Genomic DNA, 22,920 nt, shown 5'->3' with positions numbered 1-22,920 from the left:
ACCAACCGCTTCTATAAATTAAGGGTGTCGAGCAGGCGAATTATGGTTTAGGGTTCGATCGTGTGTCGCCGTCCTCTGCCACCCTTGTGTGATACCTTTTTAGATGCAACTGTTAGTCGTTTGGATTTTCTGAATAGGCTGTTGATCATCTCTGATTATTCGTTACGTTCTCGCCGATTTTAGGGTTTCTTATCTCGGTTTGAAGGCCTAATATTGCAAATTTTTGCTGCTGGATTTTGCGGTGCAGCAAGGAATCTATCGTTGGGCCAGATACATTTCTTCCTTTAGCTCCGATGATCCTTTACTCGACTTTGTTCTCTCTGTAGGATTTTTCGGTGACAAGGCTGATACATATCTCTTTTCTTTTCTCAATCGATTATGTGCTGCGCATGGTCTTTCGATGCTGTTTAATGTTCGTTCAAGATCCGATTTTGATCTGTCCAAACTGGGATTTTTGGTGGTACAGTCGTTTTATTGCCCTTAGATGCGTCATTTTAGTTCAAAATCTGATTTTGATTTGTTCTACTCGTGATGTTGGATGATGAAAAAAATCAGACGGATTCCCAATGATGTCCAAAAGATGATATCAGAAACCAGCTACTTCTGACACATCACTGGAACAAATAGCAGTAACTAGAGTTTTTCTTATGTTCTGCATGATGAATTCTATCTATTTTCTTTTCTTGGACTTGGAAAAGCGTTCCAATTCATATGTATGATTAGGTTTGGTTTCTTGTGGGCCTAAGATGTGAGAATAATATTTGCTACTCTTGATGGGGTCACCCATTTGATGATCCTTATCCACCAAGATCTCTGAGGCCCATCTCATGATTCACCATGAGTTATATGAAATGATTATAATAAACAAATCATACAAAAATTATTATAATTTATTGTTGTCAACTGTATTTATAAATTATTGTAGTATATTATATTACCATGATTGTTGCTATTTTGTTTTTATGAAAAATAAGTAAAATTTTATTTTATCTGGATTGTGACTCAAGTTTTCTGGTTTTCTTCTTTTATCTACCCATTTTTATTGGATCAAATATTCAAAATCATATCCATCCTTGTGCTTGCAGCAAAATGTGCAGGAACATTTCCAGAATAAATATTCTATAGCCCCTAACATAATTGTCATGTAGTTGGCATCAGTGTTGTAATTTCTGATGCAAAACAACATATTTCACAATCAGTACATGAGTTAATCTGGGACTGAACAAACCAACTTCTTATGGTAGAAAATGATCCTGCTATGCTAACACATAGTAGCAGTCTATGGAGCACTTGCATGTGTCATTCAGGTCAATATGTGCAAGAAATTTTCAGGATAGGAACTTTCTGGGACCAACATAATTTTCATGAAAAGATCACCAGAATTTATGACTTCTGATGCAAAAAAATGACTAGTAGATGTATATAGCATCAGTACAAGGAGCAGGTTAAGAGTCCCAAAGTTCAGTATATAATTGTCAAAAGCATCTGTGGTTTCACAAATCTAACTTCTACCTTTTAATTTCGATTACTTCAATGCCACAAGAAGCATGCTACATCCAGCCAACTCTTTCACGTTGGAGCAATGATAATGTGGAGTAGGCCTTAAAGAAATATTACTGACAGAGCAGGTTCTCTGGAGCTGGAATTACAGGTCTTAAGCAATTTTGTTAAGCAAAACCTCTCTGCCTACCCTCATTACCTAAATCATTCTCAACTAACTCAGGTTTAGAAGAGCTTTGAGCAAATATGTTATTATAGGAACTTGTCAATGCTAGTCCTGTTGTTGCAAATGACCCCTCCTCTCTTAGGTGACACTGACAGATCTTGAAGGACCTAATGCAATAAACCAATTTTCTCTTTTATCTTTGCAGAGCACTTGAACATCCTGTCCTTGAAGAAATTGTCATACCTCAAATGAAACTAAAGTCAAGCAAGCAATACAAGTCTCATTGTCTGAATCAATCTTCCATGTTGATGGCTGGCTTGAGAAAGCCGCACTTGTACTGGTAATCATGGTCAAGAACCACCTTTTTGAATATTAAGTTGTATCACCAGAATGTTAGGTATAAGATGGCTAGCATTAGGTTGTCTACCATGCCTTTTCTGTGATCAAATGCAATTTTATGTGTTGCAATCACAGACTAACCAACCATGCCATTTGGTTGGCCCCCAGAATTCTTGAATCTTGATTAACACCAAGAGTGACAGAAACCTGTGTCAGGGTATTTCTCATAATCTTATTCATTTAATGAATATTAAATAGTTAATAAAGTTGTCATCAATTGATTAGAAAATATCAAATGTCATCTATAAATAGTCAAATTACCTTGTAGAGTTGATGAGCCATCAAAGCTCATCAAAATGTAAATGGTGAATATTACTGCAAAAATGCCAAAAAGGCTGCCAAATTGTCACAAACATTTTGGAAAATTGCACTAGTTTCAGTTTAGTGATCACCAATCTTGTTTTGTCTGTCCACAGTTGCAGTATTTGACTACCCTAAAGTTTTGACATGGCAACCACACAACTTTGTTCTATATGCCACCAGAAAAAACATGGACAAACCCACAATCCAGAACAGAGCTTCCTGAAAGTTCACCAAAGAGTGGAAAGATACTTAAGCACATTACAAGAAACATGGACAATGAGAAGACACTCAATGCTTTTTTACATTATTTACCACTGGAAATCACATCAACATCCACAATCTGATAGTAGACCGACCATATTGTGAAATCCCCATTCATAAAAGTTAAAACTGTTGAAATCTATGGGAAGGTACCATTTAAGATAAACAGCGAATGATGTTTTATACCTTCATCAGAACAATCTTAGATCTTGTTGATCTTTTCTGCCTTCACAACAGGGTTCTCTTTGGCTATTGCCTTCCGGCCAGCAGCCTTGTAGTCAAATGAGCATTCATGAGCCTCGGGGTGCCGGTGAGCCGAACACAAGGTGTTCTCGCATCGGCATTTAAACCCTGCTAATCCTACTTTTTTCCGGCATCGGAAACAGCGGTTAGCAGGCCGCTTGTTGCATAAGTCCTCCACTTGATCCTTAACAACTTTCATGTCGCATGGTCCATCAACTTCATCCGAGCTGATAACAGTAGGTTCAATTTTCACCGAAGAAGATGGAATACAAGTTGTCTTCTCCGCCTCAGCAGGAGGAGTCGTCAGGATGGAATTCTGTTTCATGACAAGGTCTTTATAGCATTTAGAGCACAGGTTATTGGTCATGGCACTCCCGAAAAAGCCACAGTTATTAGAGCATAAAATTGGGCTTTCGGGTGTCTCACACTCGGTCTGCTCAGTCTCCTTCCAACTCTCCTGAGCCATTATTCCAAGATACTCTGTTGCAGTATCTCAACAGACCTCAAGAAACCTTATTTGCTATTGTCCAACTCGAAATAAACGCGTAAAGCACTAACAATTGAAGATCTCATATAGTTCCAAGTCAAATAGCTCAGGCAGAGGTGAGTAATCAGTACATCATACAGGACCTACAACATCAGTTGAGAATTTATAGTTCATAAGAAAGGCAGCAATAGATAGAACAAGTTGATCATATATAATGCAAATGTAACAATTGAGAGACAGCATCATATTCCTTGAAGCACAATTCTAACTCCAATAATGTTTTGTCGGTAGTAGAAATCAGGAAACCATTGTTCGAAGGCATATGTTTCCATATTATCAAGAGCATAAAATTCGTAGGGATATTATCATTCACAGACATCAATCGCATGAACACCAACAAAGTACTAGAAAATAAATCTGAAAGCCTATCAGTGAATGATAACTGCAAGAAGAAGAGAGAAAAAAAATCTGTGACGAGGAAAAGATACTTATTTTTTACACGCTGATGACACAGAAGATCCCCGAAGAACACAATACATCTGAAATTTCAACGAGAAAAATTCCAAATCGAAAAAGGCAGGGGTAAATGCGTCCCATCCCCCACGAATCGCAATCAAATTGGTCGAATCGAAGCCAAGAAATTCATCTACTTCGAATTCGCAGGGTAAATAATCCATAGAAAAGGCCGATCCACATCCGAATTATGATGAAAACAAGGAAACCCCAAAGCAATTCTTGCAACGACGCAAAAAAGATCAAGTCCTCGCAATTGACAAGCGAGGCAGGGATCGGATTACCGCAAATTCGAACAAGAGAAACTGGAAGCAGAAGATTGGCCAAGCAGAGGCCACAGACCTCGGAAACCTTCGACCGATCTGCTTCGAGGGGGCCGAGAGCGCGACAGGATTTTTATTGCAGGGTTAGGGTTTCATTTATTTCTCGATGTCTTAGGAAGATCCTTAATAGGAAGAAAAGCTACAAGACACTTGCCCTACCCTCTGCCCTTACTCGCCATCTTACTTGGCTAGCAATTCGAAGAATCAACCGGGCCCGCAAGCTGACACCACACAGACACATCGTACTACAAGAAGGTAAGAAAAAGGGTAATAAATTAACGCGTGGAGAAGTGTAGCGCAGCAAATCTTTGGGACAAATGATTAGTATTAGTGTTAGTAGGTTTTAATCGGGCCCCAACTCAAAAGGTCAGCCTCGTGGAGGACAAGAGTTCCACAATTGGAACTTTAAGATTACCATCGCATGATGTTTGGTGGGATACTTGAGATGATAATAGTAGTCCATCCAATCATGTGTCACAGTATGTGATTTCATTAATGGAGAGATGAGGTTGTACTAAATAAAGAAGAGTTTGGTGGAGTCTCATCTTTGATGTGGCTCATTTGTGTTCTCATATTTAGCCCACCAATCCATCATAGGCAAATGTCACAACCAAGAATCTATTTTGGATACTGGTCTTTCATGCTGAAACTTTCATGAATGAATGAGAATTTACTGCTACCGATGACTGAAGCTGTATCAGCTGCTGCAAGCTAGCTAGTTTTTAACTCTATGACTGCAGTTTTTGCTTGTGATGTTATTGCCATTGTTTAAGCTTTATATATATATATATATATATATATATATATATATATATATATATATATATAATTTGGTGCTCATTTTCTGCTTTATTGGCTCAAATATTTATATTAGTGTGTTCAATGGTATCAAGCCATTTGGACCTACCATGAAATGAGAATACAAGAAATGAGAATGGAGTGGGGGTTTTTGGTTTTCTTTCAGAACATGGATGTTTAGTGTTCTTAGTAGCTGTTGGATCAAATAGTCATGGTAGTTCATAGTTAGTAATCCACAGAAGCTGGCAAATTGGGAATCTCAGAGCTGCATGAATGTGCTCAATGATGTCTGGGTTTCTGTGGTTGTAGTTTAGTATTGTTCTTCTAAATTCTATTGTTTTTTGTGGCATATTTGCATATGCAAATCATGTAAATGTCAGAGGAATGACTGCACCTGCAAAGGATCTTGGGATGTTGATCTATGTGAAAACAATTGTAATTTAGGGACTGATGAGCAATCTATGTTAGATCTCAAAAATCTAAGAAATGGGGTGTTGGGAATCACAGGCTGTGAGGGAGAGAGAGATATTCCTTTGTGCCAAAAACAACTTGTGGCTGTGAAACCTCAACAGTTGCCACACTCCGTCAAAGGCCTTCTTCTGTCAACTCTCTCACTCGACCTCTCGTCAGGTCTTGCATCCAATTTGCTCGAAAGAAATCTTTAGATCCAATACTCTCCCACCCTTCGCCATTCCCACTCAGGATCCTTCCCTGCCTCTGCTCCCCAAAGGCCCATGTGCCACCCAGAACCCAAGAGTTGAGCTCGGTGAGACAACTACACAGGTCATTTGCAAGGCTTCAGCTACTGCAGACTTGGATCAGGCTTCAGACCTGACAACTTCACCCTCAGACAGGGACCCTGGAAGCCAGAGCTACCCCCATGGCCAAGCTCACAGCCCAGGGGAGTCTCAGGCTGACCTTGTGCGGAGACAGAGCCTCCTTCTGGTGTGAACCACGAGACCAGGTTCGCTGCAGGATTGGTGGTGGGAAGAGGCCACTTGATAGCCCAGTTGGGATCCATAGGAGTAGCAGCGGCTTCACGTCTCCTGATGCTGGTAGGGTTTGGGCTGTGGGAAAGAAGTCAAAAAGCTTTAAGCCTGATGAGTTTGAGAGTGGGGAGGGTAAAGAGGTGGAGTATGAGGAAGAGGAAGAGGAGAATGAGTTGCAGAGGGATGAGTTGTCATGCTTCAGAGGTTTGGTGTTGGATGTCTCCTACAGGTAATCAATTTCATTTACATTTTGTGTTATCTATCAGTCCAGTGAGATCCTTATTAAGGTTTTCATTGCTTGGGGTAAACAATAATTGGAACTAAGAAGCTGCTATAAATTCTTTAAGATTATTGTTGGTTAGGGATCTTTCTCAATGTTGTTGATGTTCCCCATTTAATGAAGCACCTAAATTTCCTTTGGAACATTGCTGCTGTAGGAAGAAAATATTGCCTTTAGTTTATTTTCAAATGATCTTCTTCTTGACATGTGTTTTGATTGGATCACATCTCAGACAATCTTCAGTAGCATTAGTTTCTTAAGGTCTTTCTTGGCCAACAGCAACTTCTCGTACATTGCTTCAAAACAACAGCATTTTATAGTTGAGCCTGAGCTTTGCAGTATATGATCGTTTGCGCTGCTGTGTGACGCAGATGATCATCAATTGATTTTTACATCCATACCTAGGCTTTCCTGTTGTTTGTTCAATTCATTTCCAAGGATTATCCAAATAATGTAGTTCATAAAATTTTACCGATATTGTTCTATTGCAAAATTGGCCCCTCTTTTATCATACCATTAGTACCATACAATTTTCATATCCTATGGCATGGGAGTTTTTAGATTAGATTCTGCTCATATAATATGAAGATGTCTAGTAATTTTAGTAAAGGCTGAAGGCTGACTTCAAGCAGATACTTTTGCAAATAGAAAATTAGGGGGTTCTAATTTAAAGACTCAAGCAAGAACTGAAAAGAATCCTAGAAAGAAAATTGTTCCAAGTACCAACACAACAAATATGCGACTTATCCAAGATGGGGCCAATTCAGGGTATTTGGCAATAACGAGGCTAGATAACATACCTAGACATCGTTCTTCAGGACAGTTAAATCTTCTACAAGACCATGATGAATCTCATAGTGGCTTGATGAACAGGAATCCAGGGATGGCAGAGTTATGAAGGCATTATCAGACTTTTTATTCAGATTTCTTGATACATAGCAGCACACAAATAAAGTTGCGTCTCGATGAATAAAAAAACGCTAAGCAAACTGTTGTATGGTTTGCTTAACACCATCGCTTGATATCAAAATTCTTCTTATTTATTTTACTGAATATCAGAGCATGTGCCTTCTGCATCGTTCTTGTTGTCATTTCACAGTGCACAGTTCTATTATCAGAATAACTTGAAAAAAGAAATAGTACAGAGCCTTTAAATTTCTGCATTTTTGCGTGTGGATCTAACTTTTATCATGCTCACTAGGCCCGTAAATGTTGTCTGCTGGAAGCGTGCCATCTGTCTGGAATTTATGGAGAAGGTTAGATTGCTTTGTGCAGTCTATGATCATATTGCTGCTTGGGATCAAAAATAGAGATTAACTTTGATCTTTATATCAAGGATATATTTGGTGATCTTCTTTAGACATATTGTCATACAATTTTGTCAAGCATATATGCCATGTTATGTGGAACTATATTACCCATATGCCTGCATGCCTGCCTACGAGCAACGAAACATAACAATTCTTGATATCGACTGACAGGCTGATGTTCTGGAATACTATGACCAGACGGTGTCTTCGGCGCAAGGATCCTTCTACATACCAGCAGTCTTGCAGGTTTGTTGTACACCTCTTGTAACTTTTGGACAACAACGATGTCCTATTTTACTTCTTAACAAGTTATGTTCAATAATGTTTCACTCCTCAGATTCCACATTTACTGCAAGTTGTCAAGAGGAGAAGGATCAAACAAAACCTTAGTCGCAGAAACATATTTTATAGGGATTCTTTTACTTGTCAGTAAGTGTTCCTTTAAAACAGTATTTGATGGGAATTGGAAACTTCATACTGTTATCTTTGTTAAGTTCATTAGTCCAAAAAATTAATCCTATTTATTATATGTTTAATTTAGCCATATAGCATAATCCAGTCAAGGCTTGCAGCTTATCACTGAAGCAACAAGCATATTATGTTCTCTACAGATATTGCTCTTCTCGAGATAACTTGACGGTTGACCATGTGGTACCAATTTCACGAGGTGGTGAATGGATGTGGGAAAATCTGGTATGTAACACTTATAATGCATACCATATCATATTTTTTTAATTTCATCTTACTTGAAAACTCAATTCTGAGTGCTATATCTCTTGTTTACTGGGAATAACATGTTTCGTTTCAAGCCAATGTATGTCTTGTTTTTGTTTGGACCAGTATGTACATGTTGAAGTACTTGAATTTTGAACGATGTTGTCATAGCTGTTTAAATGAAGTGGTATATAACAGGATTGTAATTTTGAACCGTTTGGTCATACATTTTGAATGTTTGATAAAATGAAAGCAAAAGTGAAATTTTCTTTTAAGTGAATTATGTAGTCTTAACAGTGTAGCCACTAAGAAGAAATTATCTAACGTTTCTAGTATTTGTAGTTCTTAGTCATTCAGTTCACCGTCAAATTTATCCCAAATAGCGCATACTCACTTCATCATGATATGAAACCTCAAACAATAGTCACACATGATCCTTTTCCATCTGATAATAATGAAGGCGTAGTGTTCCTAGCATATAATAACGAGTACCGATGAGATTTTAAATTTACCTGAAGCTAATAGCTGAAAGCACTCAGGAAACACTGATTTATGGTGCAACAGAAACTGCAGTGCGAACAGTTTCTGATTTAAAAGTTGAATTATCACGGCACGATATTATGATAAATGGCCTCAGATGCCTATCATGCGATCTTATTTTCCATGCTAGCAATGATTTTGGTTTGCGTTGTGAGGGTCATTTCATAAATCCGCATCATAGAACTGTTAATCTGAGTTTGAACCAGAGCACTAACAGGTTATGTTGCATAGTTCTAATGCATTGATTGAACCTTTCCTCCTCTCATGCTTCCTATCCTATTTGCAGGTCACCGCATGTGCAAGATGTAACTCCAGGAAGGGACAGAAGACCTTAGAAGAAGCAAACATGAAACTGATTAAAATTCCCAAGGTTTCTGGCAACTATTTCTGATCAATTTTCTCAGCCACTCTCATGGATTTTCCACACCAATGTGTCCTTCAATTCCCATTGCAGGTTCCTAAAGACTATGACATACTTGCCATTCCCTTGACATCAGCTGCTGTCAAGATGCTGAAGATGAGGAAAGGGGTGCCTGAAGAGTGGCTTCAGTACCTCTCCAAGCCAAGTCCATAGTCATGCTTGCCATCAGTGACCCACACAGCCTCATTGGCTTCCTTCAAGTCCTCTGCACAGAATCCCAGCTCGACATGTATTATTATTATGAGCACAAAATTGGCAACTCATGTACATAACAATACCACAGATATATATAACAATCTCTTCTTCACTCATTGCTCAATCATTGATGGCAGCGTGTATAATGGGTATGTGTAGGGGCAGAAATCATAAAGCTTCTGGGGTGTTGAAGTCCATGCAAACAATGCTGAACAACATCTTCCTGATACAGTACCAGCAACTTCTTTGCTGCTTAATCTGTAGTCCAAGTTATCATGGTGCAGATGATGAAGATGAAGTGACAACAAAATAGGACTCTCCAAGGAGGGGAAGGTCAACAAGGAAGCCAACAGCTTGTCCCTTGTTTCCTAGCTAAGATGAGTTTGAAAGAGGGAGCAAAGACAGCTGTGCTCAAGTGGAAGTAATGGAGTTCCTCCAAAAGTAGAGCCTCCAAAGTAAAACAAGCTTCAAGAAATACCAAAACCCCTTCTTCCTTCCTCATTCAAACTCAGTGTCAGCTAATCCAAGAGAGTTGAGCTTAAATAGAATCCCATGGCCAAGACCCTGAGATGAGATGGCTTGTCATGGTGGTTGGACCTCAGCATCTCAACACCCCATCCACCCCATTTACTGCTGCATGAAAGGGTTGTGGATATGGACTCGAGGACCCACAGAAAGAAGAGGGAGGAGAGATATCATCACTTGCATCATGGATTCAAAATTTAAAAGGGTAGAGAGAGATGTGTGTGTGTAGTATACTCATACATATTGGAGGAAGAAATGTATGTGTGTGTGTGTGTCCATCCGTGTGGAAGACGATGTAGTCTGTAGTCTGGTTGTATTCCTCTACCGACAAAAGAACGCGGAGATAAAGGCCAGAGAAAAGAGGGAGGCAGCTGTTGCCTGCCCCTCTTATTTAGGCCTCCTTAACCCACAACAAACATAGAATTTACCACCTCACTTGCTCTCCCCTCTTCTTCTTCTTCATCATCATCATCTTCTTCTTCTTTTGTTCTTTGTCTCTGGCTTGTTGTGCAGCTTAAAATGGACACCTGCAACAAATCCTCCTCTGCTGGCAGTTCTTTGTTGGAGGAGTTCATCCCTGGAGATAACATGGTCATTCTTTTCAGCCATTTTCTTCTCCCTGTGATCAGTGGATTTTCCATTAGAGTGCTGAAATTTATTCCTTGGATGATATGTTCTTGGTTGTGGTTGCTTGGTGCAACGATCACCAATCTCTTTTGAGGGACTACAATTTTGAGTTTGTTCTCAGTCTTCTTTCTTCTTTTCCTTTCGTGACTCTGAAAACTGCTCTCGTATGTTTGAATTCTTGATTTTCCTGTGAACACTTGTGATCTATCTTTAGAGTCAAGAAAAGAATCTTTCGACTCTGATGGTTGCCAGCTTTTGATTTGTGGATTTCTGCCCTCATTTTGCTTTCAGATCTTCTTTCTTGGTTTGGTTGCATTCATTAAAGTCAAAAAAAGACATTTGAATTGCTCTCACTGTTCTTGCATGCAGGTAGAAGGAGAGGATGAGAGCCTGGAATGGCTGTCCATATATGTGGAGGACTGCCTCTCTGGTGCCACATCCTACACCACCACCACCACCACCACCACCACCATTTCCAAGCCCCTCCCACCGACAGCAAGACTCCCACAAAACCCAGACCCCAAAACTTCATGCAGAAGTCTTGCAGTCCCAGCAAAGGCCAGAACCAAGAGAAGAAGAATCACCCCAAGAAACCCTTCTCCTGATGCCTTCTCAACCTTCCATCTCACCTCTTCAGACCCACCTCTCCTCCAGCAGACCTACTGGCTTGCAGAGAGTGAGCTGATCGTCCCCATAAAGGAGGAAGGGGGCAAGACAGCAGCCGCGGGTGGAGGAAGAGTAGGGGAGGAGGAGAAGGTGGTGGTGCAGCCAAGGAGGTGCAGCCATTGCCTGTCACAGAAGACTCCACAGTGGAGGGCAGGGCCTTTGGGGCCCAAGACCCTCTGCAATGCATGTGGTGTGAGGTTCAAGTCAGGGAGGCTGCTCCCTGAGTACAGGCCAGCAAAGAGCCCCACTTTTGTGAGCTACAAGCACTCCAACTCACACAAGAAGGTGATGGAGATGAGGATGGCTTTACTGTCCTCCAATTCCACTTAAGATGATGCTTAGTAGTCAGTCATATGCAACATATAAAAGTACATCTTTCATATTTTGCTTTCTTTTTCTTTCTCCTTTTGTTGAGCCTATATGATGCTTAAAATCTGGTTGAACTAAACTACCTTTTATGAGCATTGTTGACTGTTGCATGCTCTTCAGTGCACCAGTTTGACTTCTTTATCATATTGCAAGGGAAAAATATAAGAAAGATCAATGGAAATAAGCTCTTCAACTTTAAATGGGGAAGCATGACAACAATCTGACTACTCCCCCTTTCAAATGGATAAAAAAATATAAACAAATCATTTATTTTTTTATTATACATATGTTTGGTATAATACATATAATATTATATTGCCATGAATGTCATCGATCTATCACATCAAAACAATGGATAAGGATTCAAAACCCTGTTTTTGGTTCACTTTCCAAGCTCCAAGGAAAGATAATTTTGGGACCAGCCATGTTCAAACATCACTGTTAAGCTGGTTGTGTGTAACCAGTCCATGTGTTATCAACCTGTGCTACCTTCAATGAATACTCTGTGGAAATCAACCATGCCATTCAAGATAAGTGGCATGGGCAAGGTTCAATGTATCCTTTGACTTGAATGCTTTGGGTTGGTTCCACACTCCTCAAGCTTATTAATTTGAAGGCGAAATTATATATATACATTATGATTTTTATTTATACATATCTCCCTAATTGATAGAAAAAAATGTTCATCCTCAATTAGGAGTTACATTAACATAGCAAAAAACGATAAAGGTAATATCAACTTAACAATAAAAGATAAAAGCGATAGATCAAATCCACCACATCAACAAGAATCGAAAATACACATAAATCTATTTTAAAATTTCATAACTCAGATGTCGGAGTGACCTTATCGAGAGATGCACTCGATAAAAGTCTTATTGTCGGAGTGTAGTTTATTCTACGCCACCACGACACCATGAATTAACACTAATTATTAGGTTAAATATATGAATTCATGCGAAACCTAACAATTTTTTGAGTCTAGTCAATGGAATGTGTGCAACAATGTGCCTCCACCAGATACCTGCTTTGCAAAGAAAACAAGTAATGCATGACATGGAAATTTTGCTACCAGAGGATGGCCAAGAAGTGAAGTCTTCCAAGTTGGAAAGCAACCTATCAGATGGAATCTTGGAAGAAAAGCACATAAGAAATTTCTGAAAGGACACTTGTGCCAAGAATGTTTTGGATAGCAGATCATGAAGCATGTCAAACTGAACTGACCTGGTGGAGTTGCATCAAATAAAATGTTCAGCCATGAAGAAAGATTGGTTTCAAGAATGCTGTCCTTGTGTTATGTGAGTCACAAGAAGAGCCATCAGTTTGCCTCTAATTAATTGTGGGCAATTGAATTGCATGACATAAATATGTGACATTGCCCATGGCAAACTTTCAAGACTGACAGGAAATTGGCCAACTACCTTGTTCCAATTGTTTTCTTCATCACTGAATTTTCACAACAACATAAAATCAGCAAAAGCAAGTTTCACAAATTCTCTTGCCAAAGAAGTCTTGCATAAAATCAGATCAATACTAATGATTTGGTTTTAGAAAAAGAAGATCATCAAAATCAAAGTGATTGATGACCATCAAGCATACCCAACCTCACAGTACCTCACATCAAAGTCAAATCAGGTGAAGTTTTTGTTGATGACAGGGCCCAAATTGTTCTCTAAATGACAATTAGGGAACTATTATTTTGTCGCAATATGGAAAAAGGGGGAATCAGGCCACTAAGCTTCCCATCCTCGGAGAACGGTTGCTCGTGCAACTCGGTTGACTCCAAGTGTGAAAGCACCCATGCGGAGGTCACAGTTGTGCGTCTTGCACATCTCCTTCATATCTTTGAAGCCTCGAGTCATATATGTTTTCAGCTCCGCATTAACCTTCTTTTCATCCCACATGAATCCTTGAATATTCTGAATGCAAAGAGAAAAATAACACTTTTGAACTTTGATACATGCAAACTACACAAGAACAGGATAACTGTTGAGAGTACGCACCTCCCACTAGTATTTCTGATATAAGTAGTCATGCAGCTCATAAAATAAGTTTTTACTTGTTCATATGTGGTTCATGAGCCCATATTGTGGGGAACTAAATGTGAGGACATATAGTTCAACTAATGAATTGCCATATTAACAACCATGTGGAGAGGTGATATGAAAGCTAAGTGATTTCAACATCTTAAATTTATTTTCTACCGAAAAAGAATCCGCTGTGTTGTGTGGTTTCTATGGTGACTTTACTGGTCTAGAAGGGTTGTTCTAGAGGACAAATGCTTTGCTCTAAGAGAAACTGATGTTTAATCAAACAACAATGACATTTGTCACAGTTAACTGCAGAAAGCCTAAACTCCTCCTGGAAGATCACTCAAAACCCATCAGAACAAGCTGATATTTTCATCTCTTGTACACAGATGTTGCATTAATATGTTGACGTCCGGTTGCACTCATCATTCTTAACAGCACTATCATAAGATATTCTTATGCAGAATAAAATAAGGAAACGAGACGATAAGCAAGATCCTCAGTACTCTGTGGAACTCAGTATAGGTCTATCAAAAATTAGTGATTGAAGCTTCTTTATTGATGCATCACTGGTTAGATCGTTGCTAATTACTGAGTCATGAGTGCTTTAATGTTATCAATGATCTACTCCACTTTCTTACATAAAATAAAGAAATGTCAGATTTAGACGTTGAAATTGAACGTACATAGTCAGAAGTTCATTGATGAAATAAGAGTTTCAACAAAATAATATGAACAGGACGGAAATTAAACACTAACCTGAACCCACTCAAAATAACTCACAGTAACACCGCCAGAATTTGCATATATGTCTGGAAGAATGATAACACCTTTCTTTGATAAGATCTGAAATAGAAGAAAAAGTTCCGAGAATAGCTTCCCATTGTGCCGACAGTTATCATATTCTTAGTCTATAGAGCAGTTAGAAAGTTGTATCACCTCATCAGCCTCAGGGTCAGTTGGATGATTTGCTGCCTCAATGATGAATTTGGCCCTTATGTCATTAGCATTTTCCCTTCAAAGTGGCAGAAGAGGCCAAAAATAAAAAGTTGATATCAGATTAATGAGTAAATTTAGAAGATCAGCTAGCAAGGAAAAGAAACAACTTATTTCATTTATTCTAGCCAGTTACATGTCAAATTTTCTCAAGAACCACTGTTAGTAGCCTATAGAATTTTAATAATTTGTATTTTTTCTGGAATCAACTAAGAATCATAAGAGAAATAACCTGTTTATTACACCTCCAAGTGCTGCTGGAATAAGAACATCACAGTCTTTGGTAAGCAAGGAACTTGGATCAATTGATTCTCCACCACTGAAACCTTTGATTCCACGATTCTCCGCGCTGTGCTTAAGTAGGTTTTCGATGTCAAGACCATTAGTGTTCTTGACGGCCCCTGTCACATCGCTTATAGCAATCACCTTACCACCAGCTTCACTGATAAGTTGGGCAGCCCAAGAACCAACATTACCAAAGCCCTGATTATTGAAAGATATGAGGAGTTGAGACCCTTACGAACCTCAAAAGTCTCTGATTTTGTAATTTCATTCAGTTTAATAGACTGAATCATCATGTAATGAAATCTGAATTAACAAACTAAGATTTTGAGCAACTACCATGCATGCATGGCATAAAGATAAGATTACTCAAGTACAATAAGTTATAAGGGGCCACTGATTTTGGAGCAAAAAACTTCAGTTCAGGTATTAGGAATGCGAGAGTCGGGCAGGCAGCTGACATTTTGCAGTAGATCTGCACTTGTATACCACCACATATCTGTGTACCACGGGTCAACAAGATAAACATTCGCAAGCCAAAGAATATAATTCTGCTCTATAAAACAACTTAAGAAATCTCTAATTTTTGCTATATTTGTTTAGTGGAAAATTGAAGTCATATACCACTTGAAAGCCATATAACTAATTCCACAAAACTATTGATGCATAATACCAGTGAAGTTTCTGCCAGCATGCCTCATTTCATAAAAGTGATTTTGTCATAACATTAGATGGACTAGTAATCTTGATCACCGATGATATGAATCACCGTATGAATGCTAGTAGCTAAAGATGATTCGAGAAAGTAAGAATTAGTTAAGTTTGGCATGCTAGAGGTGTGTGCTTTCCCAATAGTAGCAGTTATTGTATTTAAATTAATTCTGTAAGTCCTAGCATCCACAGTGATGAAAAAAGAAGCATCCAGGGCACAAAAGAGAGAGCATCAAAAAAGTGCTTTCTTTAAATATTGTAAATGTTAAAGACTTGTCTATTCCTTATAACAATATGCAAATAGCTCTCCCTTCAATGAATATCATCCCCTCTTTATACATAGTAAAGAAATTCTTATTTTAACATTCCAACTCCCCTGTATATTAGAGACCTCAAAGGTTCTCTTTGTGAGTAATCATATTAGTGTTACTTTTGTGAAAAGGAATCACACGATTGTTTGTTTGGCTAATACTCCTAGATTTATGGTTCAAATTGTTGTGATGACTTTTCTTAATTCCCATTTGCAATTGGTCTGTTCATATATGATCAACAACTACTGAAGAACCATAGCTTTACCTGTATTATGAAGCGCTGATCTTTAATGCTCTTTCCATATTCTGCAAGTACGGCTTCTGTTGCAAACAGGACCCCCCTTCCAGTAGCCGCCTCTCTACCCAGAGATCCACCAAGATCCTTTAAAGGAAATCAGCATTAGGTATCCTAAAGGAACAATTAATTACAAAGTATTCAAGAATTTTAAAATATTCTCTCTCTCAGTGAAGCATAAAATGAAGGAATTACCTTAGCCTTATTTGCTAGTCTAAGATGGAGAATTTATTGCATAGAATGGCATCAAGGAACAACCAGATACATTCCATGGTAAGCATGGAACACAGAAGACCATATTCTGGTCCTTTAAATAGAGAGAACACTGTATCAACCATCTTATCATGATTGACGAAGTTGTTCATCAGCTATTCTAGGCTAGATGAATGCCAGAAATTAGATACCATTAATAAACAGAAAATCATAAAGAAAAAGATAAGCAATATTAAAGGAAGATCCATTTGTAACTTTCACTCAACCTGCAATTAAAACCAAAAAAGCTTGACTTAACAATTATTTGTTTCTAATCAACTGCATATATCCTGCTTAAATTAAATATTAATTTAGCATGCTCTTAGTGGTGTTTGTGACAAAATATCTTGCATGACTTTCCAGAAACTGGGTTTAACCACAAGCAAGATCATAAACAACCTTTGTATAGTGAAATGAAGTTTCTACATATAGGAAGACTTCTATCACAGAAATGTGGTCATCATAAATCTCATATTCGCAGTCCAAAAAGTATTTTGTGATGGCTACGTGAGCATTTTCTGGTCATAACATTATTCTCCAAGGTCAAATTCAATAGAGCCTCATGGCATATCTAAAAATGTGAATCTGTATGGTGTGACAAAAGTTTTTATAATTCAGAACGATTTTCTAAGCAATTGAATTTTATGATATTCTCCATCCTTTTATGTGAACTATCTCAATCTTCCTTTCAAGTACCAGTACTTCGTGTTACATACTTAGTTTGGAATAACCTGCAGCTCTGAAGTGCAAACTTTAACCTAAGATGGATACCTTATTATTCTCCATCCTGCTGCAAAACTAAACATTTTCTTTATATGAAGAACTTTAAATGTCAGGTAAACAAGTAATCACCAATAGTCACATTTTTGAATTGTAAACTATAGTGACAGCAGATCTGCAGGGCCATATAAGCCTTCAAATTATCTGTAGTAACAAATGTAGTTGTTCCAAATCATAGTGTACTTACAATAGGTTTTCCAGTCACAACTGCTGGTGAGTGGCCATGAAATTTTGAGTACTCATCAAGTATCCAAGCCATTGTCTGTTGCATTTACAGTAAAAACAATTAAATCTGTATTTTAAGCATACATAATATATATAACTTCTCTAAACATCATAAAAGAAAAGTGAAACCAAAAATGAATAACCTGTGAATTAGTTCCCATATCGGGTGCTGGAACATCAGTGTGAATGCCAATTAGATCATGTATCTTCTGTGTGAAAACTCTGGTAAGCCTCTCAAGTTCAGAACAACTAAGTTTTCCAGGACTGCATCCTATTCCACCTTTAGCACCCCCATATGGTATATTTGCTACAGCTGTTTTCCAAGTCATTAATTGTGCCAAGGCATTCACCTCGTCTGGGTCAACCTAAAGTATATCACATATTAAAATTTTTTAAAAAAAAGAAAAATCTGAAATTGTTCGCTTGGTGTCCTCAAGTACTATTGGACTTGCTTTATCAACATCTTTGATGCTCAAGCATAGACATGAAAAAGAACAACCACATAGTATGATGAATGTGCACTTATGTTCAATAATTTGGATGCAGACAAATTTGGTATGGCATACTGCTAGGAAAACAATATAAATAATGTTTTCTCACCAATATTAATTTTGTACCAGTTGGTGTGGTTCAATATTTGAAACCTTGGCTTGCATGAGTAATTCTTTTATATACCTCAAGTTGAATACAGAAAGTAAAATTACCCCAAGCATACATTTCCTTATTCAACATATAAAGATACGCAGAACACCAATCATCTATTTCCTTCATGTATGCATAAGCTCCCTTTTTCATTTTAGTAGTTCAACAAGGTAAAGAGGGCAATTAGCATTTTGGAGCAGTTTGTGATCCTCATATTTTTTCAATAATAATTATAAACATAATGATGACTACTGGAAACTGGTTCAGAAAACTGTGTAAATCAATAGGATAATGTCTTTACTTTCTATATGGAAAGAAGCAAAGTAGTTTCCCATCATCTATGCTTTATTAAATATAAATATTGTGGATATGACAAGTAGCAAGGAAACACATTTCACACAATGAAACAGCACAAAAGAGAAAATTATTATACATATACAAATAGAATGCACTCAAGTACAATTTGTTTGTAAAATCCATAATCTGTTCTGATAATTGCAGATTTAGTGTGGATGAGGCAAAAACCTTGTCAGATGTTTCATTAGGAAGAAAATCCTGTTTGACAATTTTCCTGAAAACAAGGAGTTACTAGAAGAGAAAATTAAAAAAAAAAAAAAACTTGACTCTTTCTTAATCAAAATTACTGGAGCTAGTGATTGACAGAGGCAATTGATCTGAGACCTTACTGAATATACTAGAGGTTATGCATTGTACAATTGCACTGCCTTCACATCTGTGAATACAGTGTCAATCATGCTTTTAATAAACACTTAAAGAAGTGACCGTAGAATACAATGGCACAAATACCAAGTGATTTGACAAAAGATCCAACAGGAATAAGAATGGGAACATGATATAGCAACCCACCTCATGATGGTATCTGATTCCTCCCTTCATAGGGCCTCTGGCATTATCATGCTGCACCCTAAACCCCACAAAAGATGCCAAAGTGCCATCATCTTTTGGAATTGTGCACTCAACCTGCAGTACAAAAATGTTGATGCTGCCAATGAAATAGAACAATTTTTGCATAAATATATTGTATCTTCTTTTTTCCCTGAAGCATATAATATACTAAACATATAATATAACACTCATCATAGATAAAGCTAGTTCACTGATAAATCATTCGCCAGTATCAGAGAGAACATGCTTCTTTAGTAACAATCAACACTCAAGAGTCAGAACCCATTTCAGTTTAACTGATTCACAAATCAACCATCTTTTACTATCATCTAAAGCCAGAGAGATATGCATCATGATGAGATTGGAGACTTGGGCATCACGATGGAAGGCATACACAGAACAAGAAATATGTAGACACACACAAACAGGCATCTTTGCTCATAAAGATAAAAAAAACTAATATTCGCAAGTGTGTAAAAACGGTTTGAAGTGGAAACATATTTTAAAAAACAGCTAATTGAATCATGCCAAAAGGTTCAGAAGGAAGGTCATCCAAATATGCAGACAATGCTGAATTCTTTACAACTCGTACCAGTGCACCTCTGTTAGAGAAGCTATTGAAGACGTGAGTATTATAGTAGGGTAATCAGGCTGAAAAACTAGAGAAGATGGGCTGGACTCTAGGATACTTCAACATGAAGAGTTAGATAACATAAGCAGGACCAATGGGGGAAGAAAAAAAAAGGTTTGTGCTGCCTTCCTTACCTTAATCTCTCTGAATGGAATTAGCAAACTTTTTTCCAGCTTAGAGTCCAATCCCAGCAGCTTAGCAGCCTGCTTGAAATTTCTACTTGTTGCGACCAGTGCGTTCATTTTCTCCAAATATCAGATACTCTATATAACACAAGAAGGAAGCTAATGATACCAAAAACCCATAAAGAGTAGGAAAGCCTATGGCCATCTCCTTTCTCTGAAGTCATGGCATAGTTCCTTACCAGAAGTTCTGCAAGCCTACCTACTGCTGGAATCTCTCTTCTCTCTGTGATGGCTTTCCGCAGGATCAAACGCAAACCTGCCAATGAGTAGTCAGTGACTAAGCATGGAAGATGGTTAAGAACCTAGGGTATGTATAAGAGAACAGAGATGGAGAAGCAGACAAGACTATGGTAATAGATGCACTGGAGAAGTACAGATCAATGCTGATGACCCATGTGTTGATCCCTGAAAGGCATGCATAACAGAAGATAGGAATACCACCAATTGCTGACTAAAAGCCTTGTCCAGTGTTAAATATTTGAGTTAAACTTATCCAGGAAATGGGTTATCCATCCCAGGTAAGAATTAATGGTATCTAATCTCATGTTGAAAGGGGGATTAAGAAGGGTACGATAAACCAGAATATTTTTTTTATTCAACATAGGAGGCAAAATATGTACATAGTGCATTATTATTTCTCTGAAATAACTTCATGAGATTAGCCTAATGCAACCATAACAAATGATATTAAAGTAGAAGATGAGATGCCATTTAAATAACCATCAAAGTCATCTAAATGTCTCATGTTTGGCACATTTAGTAACCCACAAACCATCTCAAATGGTTCTATGACTTGGAGAGGCTGACATGAAGACATTCTAAATCAACTAGGTGACAGGAACACACACAGACAGTTCTTTCCTCCATGTTTCTAGTTCCAGACAGGAATGGCAAAAGTTGGCCATGCTGATCAACACATATCATGCTGACACACATTGCATGTAAACATTATCAGCATGTCCTTGTGCCATGAAACAAAAATCATCAAACCCCATAATTTGTATGGGTTCTATAGGTAATTGATGGGTTACACTAGCAAAGGTTTCACAAGTGCTCGATCAATGTAATTCTGCTTAGAAGCCTCAAGATTGCAGAAAAACACATTATGCAAATGACAAAAGAGTTCAAATCTATTAAGACTAACAAAATACAATAACCCTTATATGTTCGTAATGGTGTATCACACTGACCTTTCAGATTTGCCCTTCTTTAGCCATCTTGTCTACTTGTTTGAACAATGGCACAAGAACAGCCCCGCAAGAAGCATCACACTACCAATTCTATTTTAATCTGCCTAACCAAGGAGCTATCTTTAGGTTGGAATCTGAAGGCGGTTCAGTCTCTGCTACCTAATCACAATAAAATATCTTTTTTTTTCTTTTGGACTTCAGACTATGCCTATGCAACTATTATGTGGGAAAGGATAACATTTTGTGTTCCAAACTTCCCTCGCAAAAATTTTCTCCTCCCATACTGCACCCTCACAATCTTGACAAGTGGATGGGACCTACACACAGAGGAAGATCCCCACCGGCTTCGACGCAGTGGAATAAAGCCACGTTATGTACTCATCATACCTCGAAGGGAATCGGTGGAAACGCCTCCCACAAGCCCCGGATGCGGAGATGCAAACGGAATTCACCTAAAATCCAATAAAGATCGATTCTTTAGCGCAGACTTCGGAGAAAGCCTCCGTAAACGAAGAGGAAACGTAAGGAAGATGAGGGCTTAAGACCTACGGAACCAATGTCTCGCAGGATGGTGAGCTCAGAGCTTCCGGGAACGGGAAGGGGGTATAAAAGGCCGCGGGGAAAGGCGAGGGCATCCGCATCCACATCCGGAGATGAGGAATCCTCGGCGGCCGGTGGGCCAACTGCACTGCCGGTGGAATCAGCTTCCATTAATGGCCTCTCTCTTTCATTTTTGTTTCTTTAGGGAGAGATGGGGGGAACCACGTTGAGCCATTGCGGGAGTCGCGCGAGCCAGTCCCTGGATTCCACCTCCTCTTCCCACCTTGACAATCCCCCATTTGCTTAGAAAGCGAGAGACTCTTGGGTGCTAAAGCTAGGGTTAGGGTTTAGTCCAAGGTGATGATTGCTTGATTTGGGTTTCCATGGAGGATATGTGATCACCCAAAAATTTATGAGAAATTTAATTTGGACGAACTCCAAACAAGTCAAAATTTGAACTTTTTTTTGCTCGAGATTTTTTGTTTATAATGTTAATTATTAAAAAAAAAAAGGGTTAAATTATGCATTAATCTTTTGATTTATATTCTTAATAACACATCGAACTGATACGCTACGATGGTACACTTCGAATGCGCATTAGTTTATGACATCAGTGATGGTACATGAGATGAACCAAGAAAGGACCGCCATGATGGTGGTGAGGGAGGAATCACGGCCCACTGACAAGATACAGACTGATGAGGGGGAAGCATCACGATCCACTGACAGGATGATGTGGGATGATGGAATTGTATTCCACTCCCACATGCTTTGGAAGAGTGAGAGCAGCTTTTTCCTGCAGTTCTTGCTGCCGCAGCAGCAGCAGCAGCAGCACCACCACCACCACCACCAAGAACGGGAAGGCAGTGGGATTCCAGCACTCCTCACGTTGCTGCCGGTGACAGTGGCATCTCGCGTCCCATTCCTCTCCTTTATGCTGCATGCAACGAGCATCACCGCGACGCACTCGCGTTGAGAAAAAGGAGGAAAAGCTTCTGGATTCCTCATGGAAACTGGCACAAACCTGACATCAAACAATGTTCCCTGGGAATGAATGTAGTGTTGTAGTGGCCAGTGACTCATTACAAATGTGCACTGCAAATATTCTGAGATCTAGAAAGTAAATGTGGATTAGGATGTGAGCGTGTTTGTGGAGGGGCAGAAGGATAATTAGATACTGAGAGAGTGTGGTAAGGAAAAGTAACGGAGGAGGAGGAGCGAGGGAGAAGAATAGATGGAGGACGAAGACCTGAAGAAGCGAAGTACGGAGGATTATGATAGTATTTGTAAGAATCATGTCGATGAGACGCCATCC

At 38.7% G+C, this 22,920-nt stretch overlaps 4 protein-coding genes and 2 non-coding genes across 13 annotated transcripts; 4 read left to right on the top strand and 2 right to left on the bottom strand.

Moving 5' to 3' along the window:
- The first annotated feature begins 531 nt into the window (after positions 1-531).
- LOC135613864 (small nucleolar RNA R12) lies at positions 532-612 on the top strand. The gene has a single exon (XR_010487391.1). It is a non-coding gene; the product is annotated as a small nucleolar RNA R12 (small nucleolar RNA).
- Positions 613-738: 126 nt separating this feature from the next.
- Positions 739-821, top strand: LOC135613817 (small nucleolar RNA SNORD24). Its single transcript, XR_010487384.1, has one exon. It is a non-coding gene; the product is annotated as a small nucleolar RNA SNORD24 (small nucleolar RNA).
- Positions 822-2,594: 1,773 nt separating this feature from the next.
- On the bottom strand, positions 2,595-4,293 carry LOC103975689 (zinc finger A20 and AN1 domain-containing stress-associated protein 9). Its single transcript, XM_009390724.3, has 2 exons — positions 4,157-4,293; positions 2,595-3,502 (listed from the first exon to the last, which is right to left on the bottom strand). Exon 2 carries the CDS (start codon positions 3,336-3,338, stop codon positions 2,832-2,834), a length of 507 nt encoding a protein of 168 aa, XP_009388999.2. The 5' UTR covers positions 3,339-3,502; positions 4,157-4,293; the 3' UTR covers positions 2,595-2,831.
- A 1,166-nt stretch (positions 4,294-5,459) lies between these two features.
- On the top strand, positions 5,460-9,558 carry LOC135605775 (uncharacterized). The gene is made up of 7 exons (XM_065096239.1): positions 5,460-6,211; positions 7,464-7,518; positions 7,744-7,818; positions 7,910-8,001; positions 8,184-8,265; positions 9,113-9,196; positions 9,281-9,558. The coding sequence occupies exons 1-7, from the start codon at positions 5,874-5,876 to the stop codon at positions 9,398-9,400; spliced, it is 846 nt and encodes a 281-aa protein (XP_064952311.1). The 5' UTR covers positions 5,460-5,873; the 3' UTR covers positions 9,401-9,558.
- A 668-nt stretch (positions 9,559-10,226) lies between these two features.
- LOC135605785 (GATA transcription factor 9-like) lies at positions 10,227-11,724 on the top strand. The gene is made up of 2 exons (XM_065096248.1): positions 10,227-10,558; positions 10,964-11,724. Exons 1-2 carry the CDS (start codon positions 10,487-10,489, stop codon positions 11,588-11,590), a joined length of 699 nt encoding a protein of 232 aa, XP_064952320.1. The 5' UTR covers positions 10,227-10,486; the 3' UTR covers positions 11,591-11,724.
- A 1,417-nt stretch (positions 11,725-13,141) lies between these two features.
- On the bottom strand, positions 13,142-21,962 carry LOC103975692 (glutamate dehydrogenase 1, mitochondrial). Of its 8 annotated transcripts, none has more exons than XM_009390731.3 (12): positions 21,611-21,962; positions 21,453-21,517; positions 20,075-20,131; positions 19,825-19,953; positions 19,021-19,134; positions 17,655-17,876; positions 17,474-17,548; positions 16,225-16,341; positions 14,888-15,138; positions 14,599-14,674; positions 14,419-14,505; positions 13,142-13,548 (listed from the first exon to the last, which is right to left on the bottom strand). In XM_009390731.3, the coding sequence occupies exons 4-12, from the start codon at positions 19,930-19,932 to the stop codon at positions 13,363-13,365; spliced, it is 1,236 nt and encodes a 411-aa protein (XP_009389006.2). In that variant the 5' UTR covers positions 19,933-19,953; positions 20,075-20,131; positions 21,453-21,517; positions 21,611-21,962; the 3' UTR covers positions 13,142-13,362. The 8 variants fall into 8 exon arrangements, with proteins under 8 accessions (XP_009389006.2, XP_064952276.1, XP_009389003.2 ...); XM_065096204.1 differs by having other exon boundaries at positions 21,615-21,962; XM_009390728.3 differs by having other exon boundaries at positions 20,055-20,131; positions 21,611-21,961.
- Between the last annotated feature and the right edge of the window lie 958 nt (positions 21,963-22,920).

This window comes from Musa acuminata, chromosome BXJ1-2 (assembly GCF_036884655.1).
Source record: "Musa acuminata AAA Group cultivar baxijiao chromosome BXJ1-2, Cavendish_Baxijiao_AAA, whole genome shotgun sequence".
In the NCBI taxonomy this organism is placed as follows: Eukaryota; Viridiplantae; Streptophyta; class Magnoliopsida; order Zingiberales; family Musaceae; genus Musa; species Musa acuminata.
The sequence above is the reverse complement of the archived record's forward strand: the minus strand, read 5'-3'. Positions and strand labels throughout refer to the sequence as shown.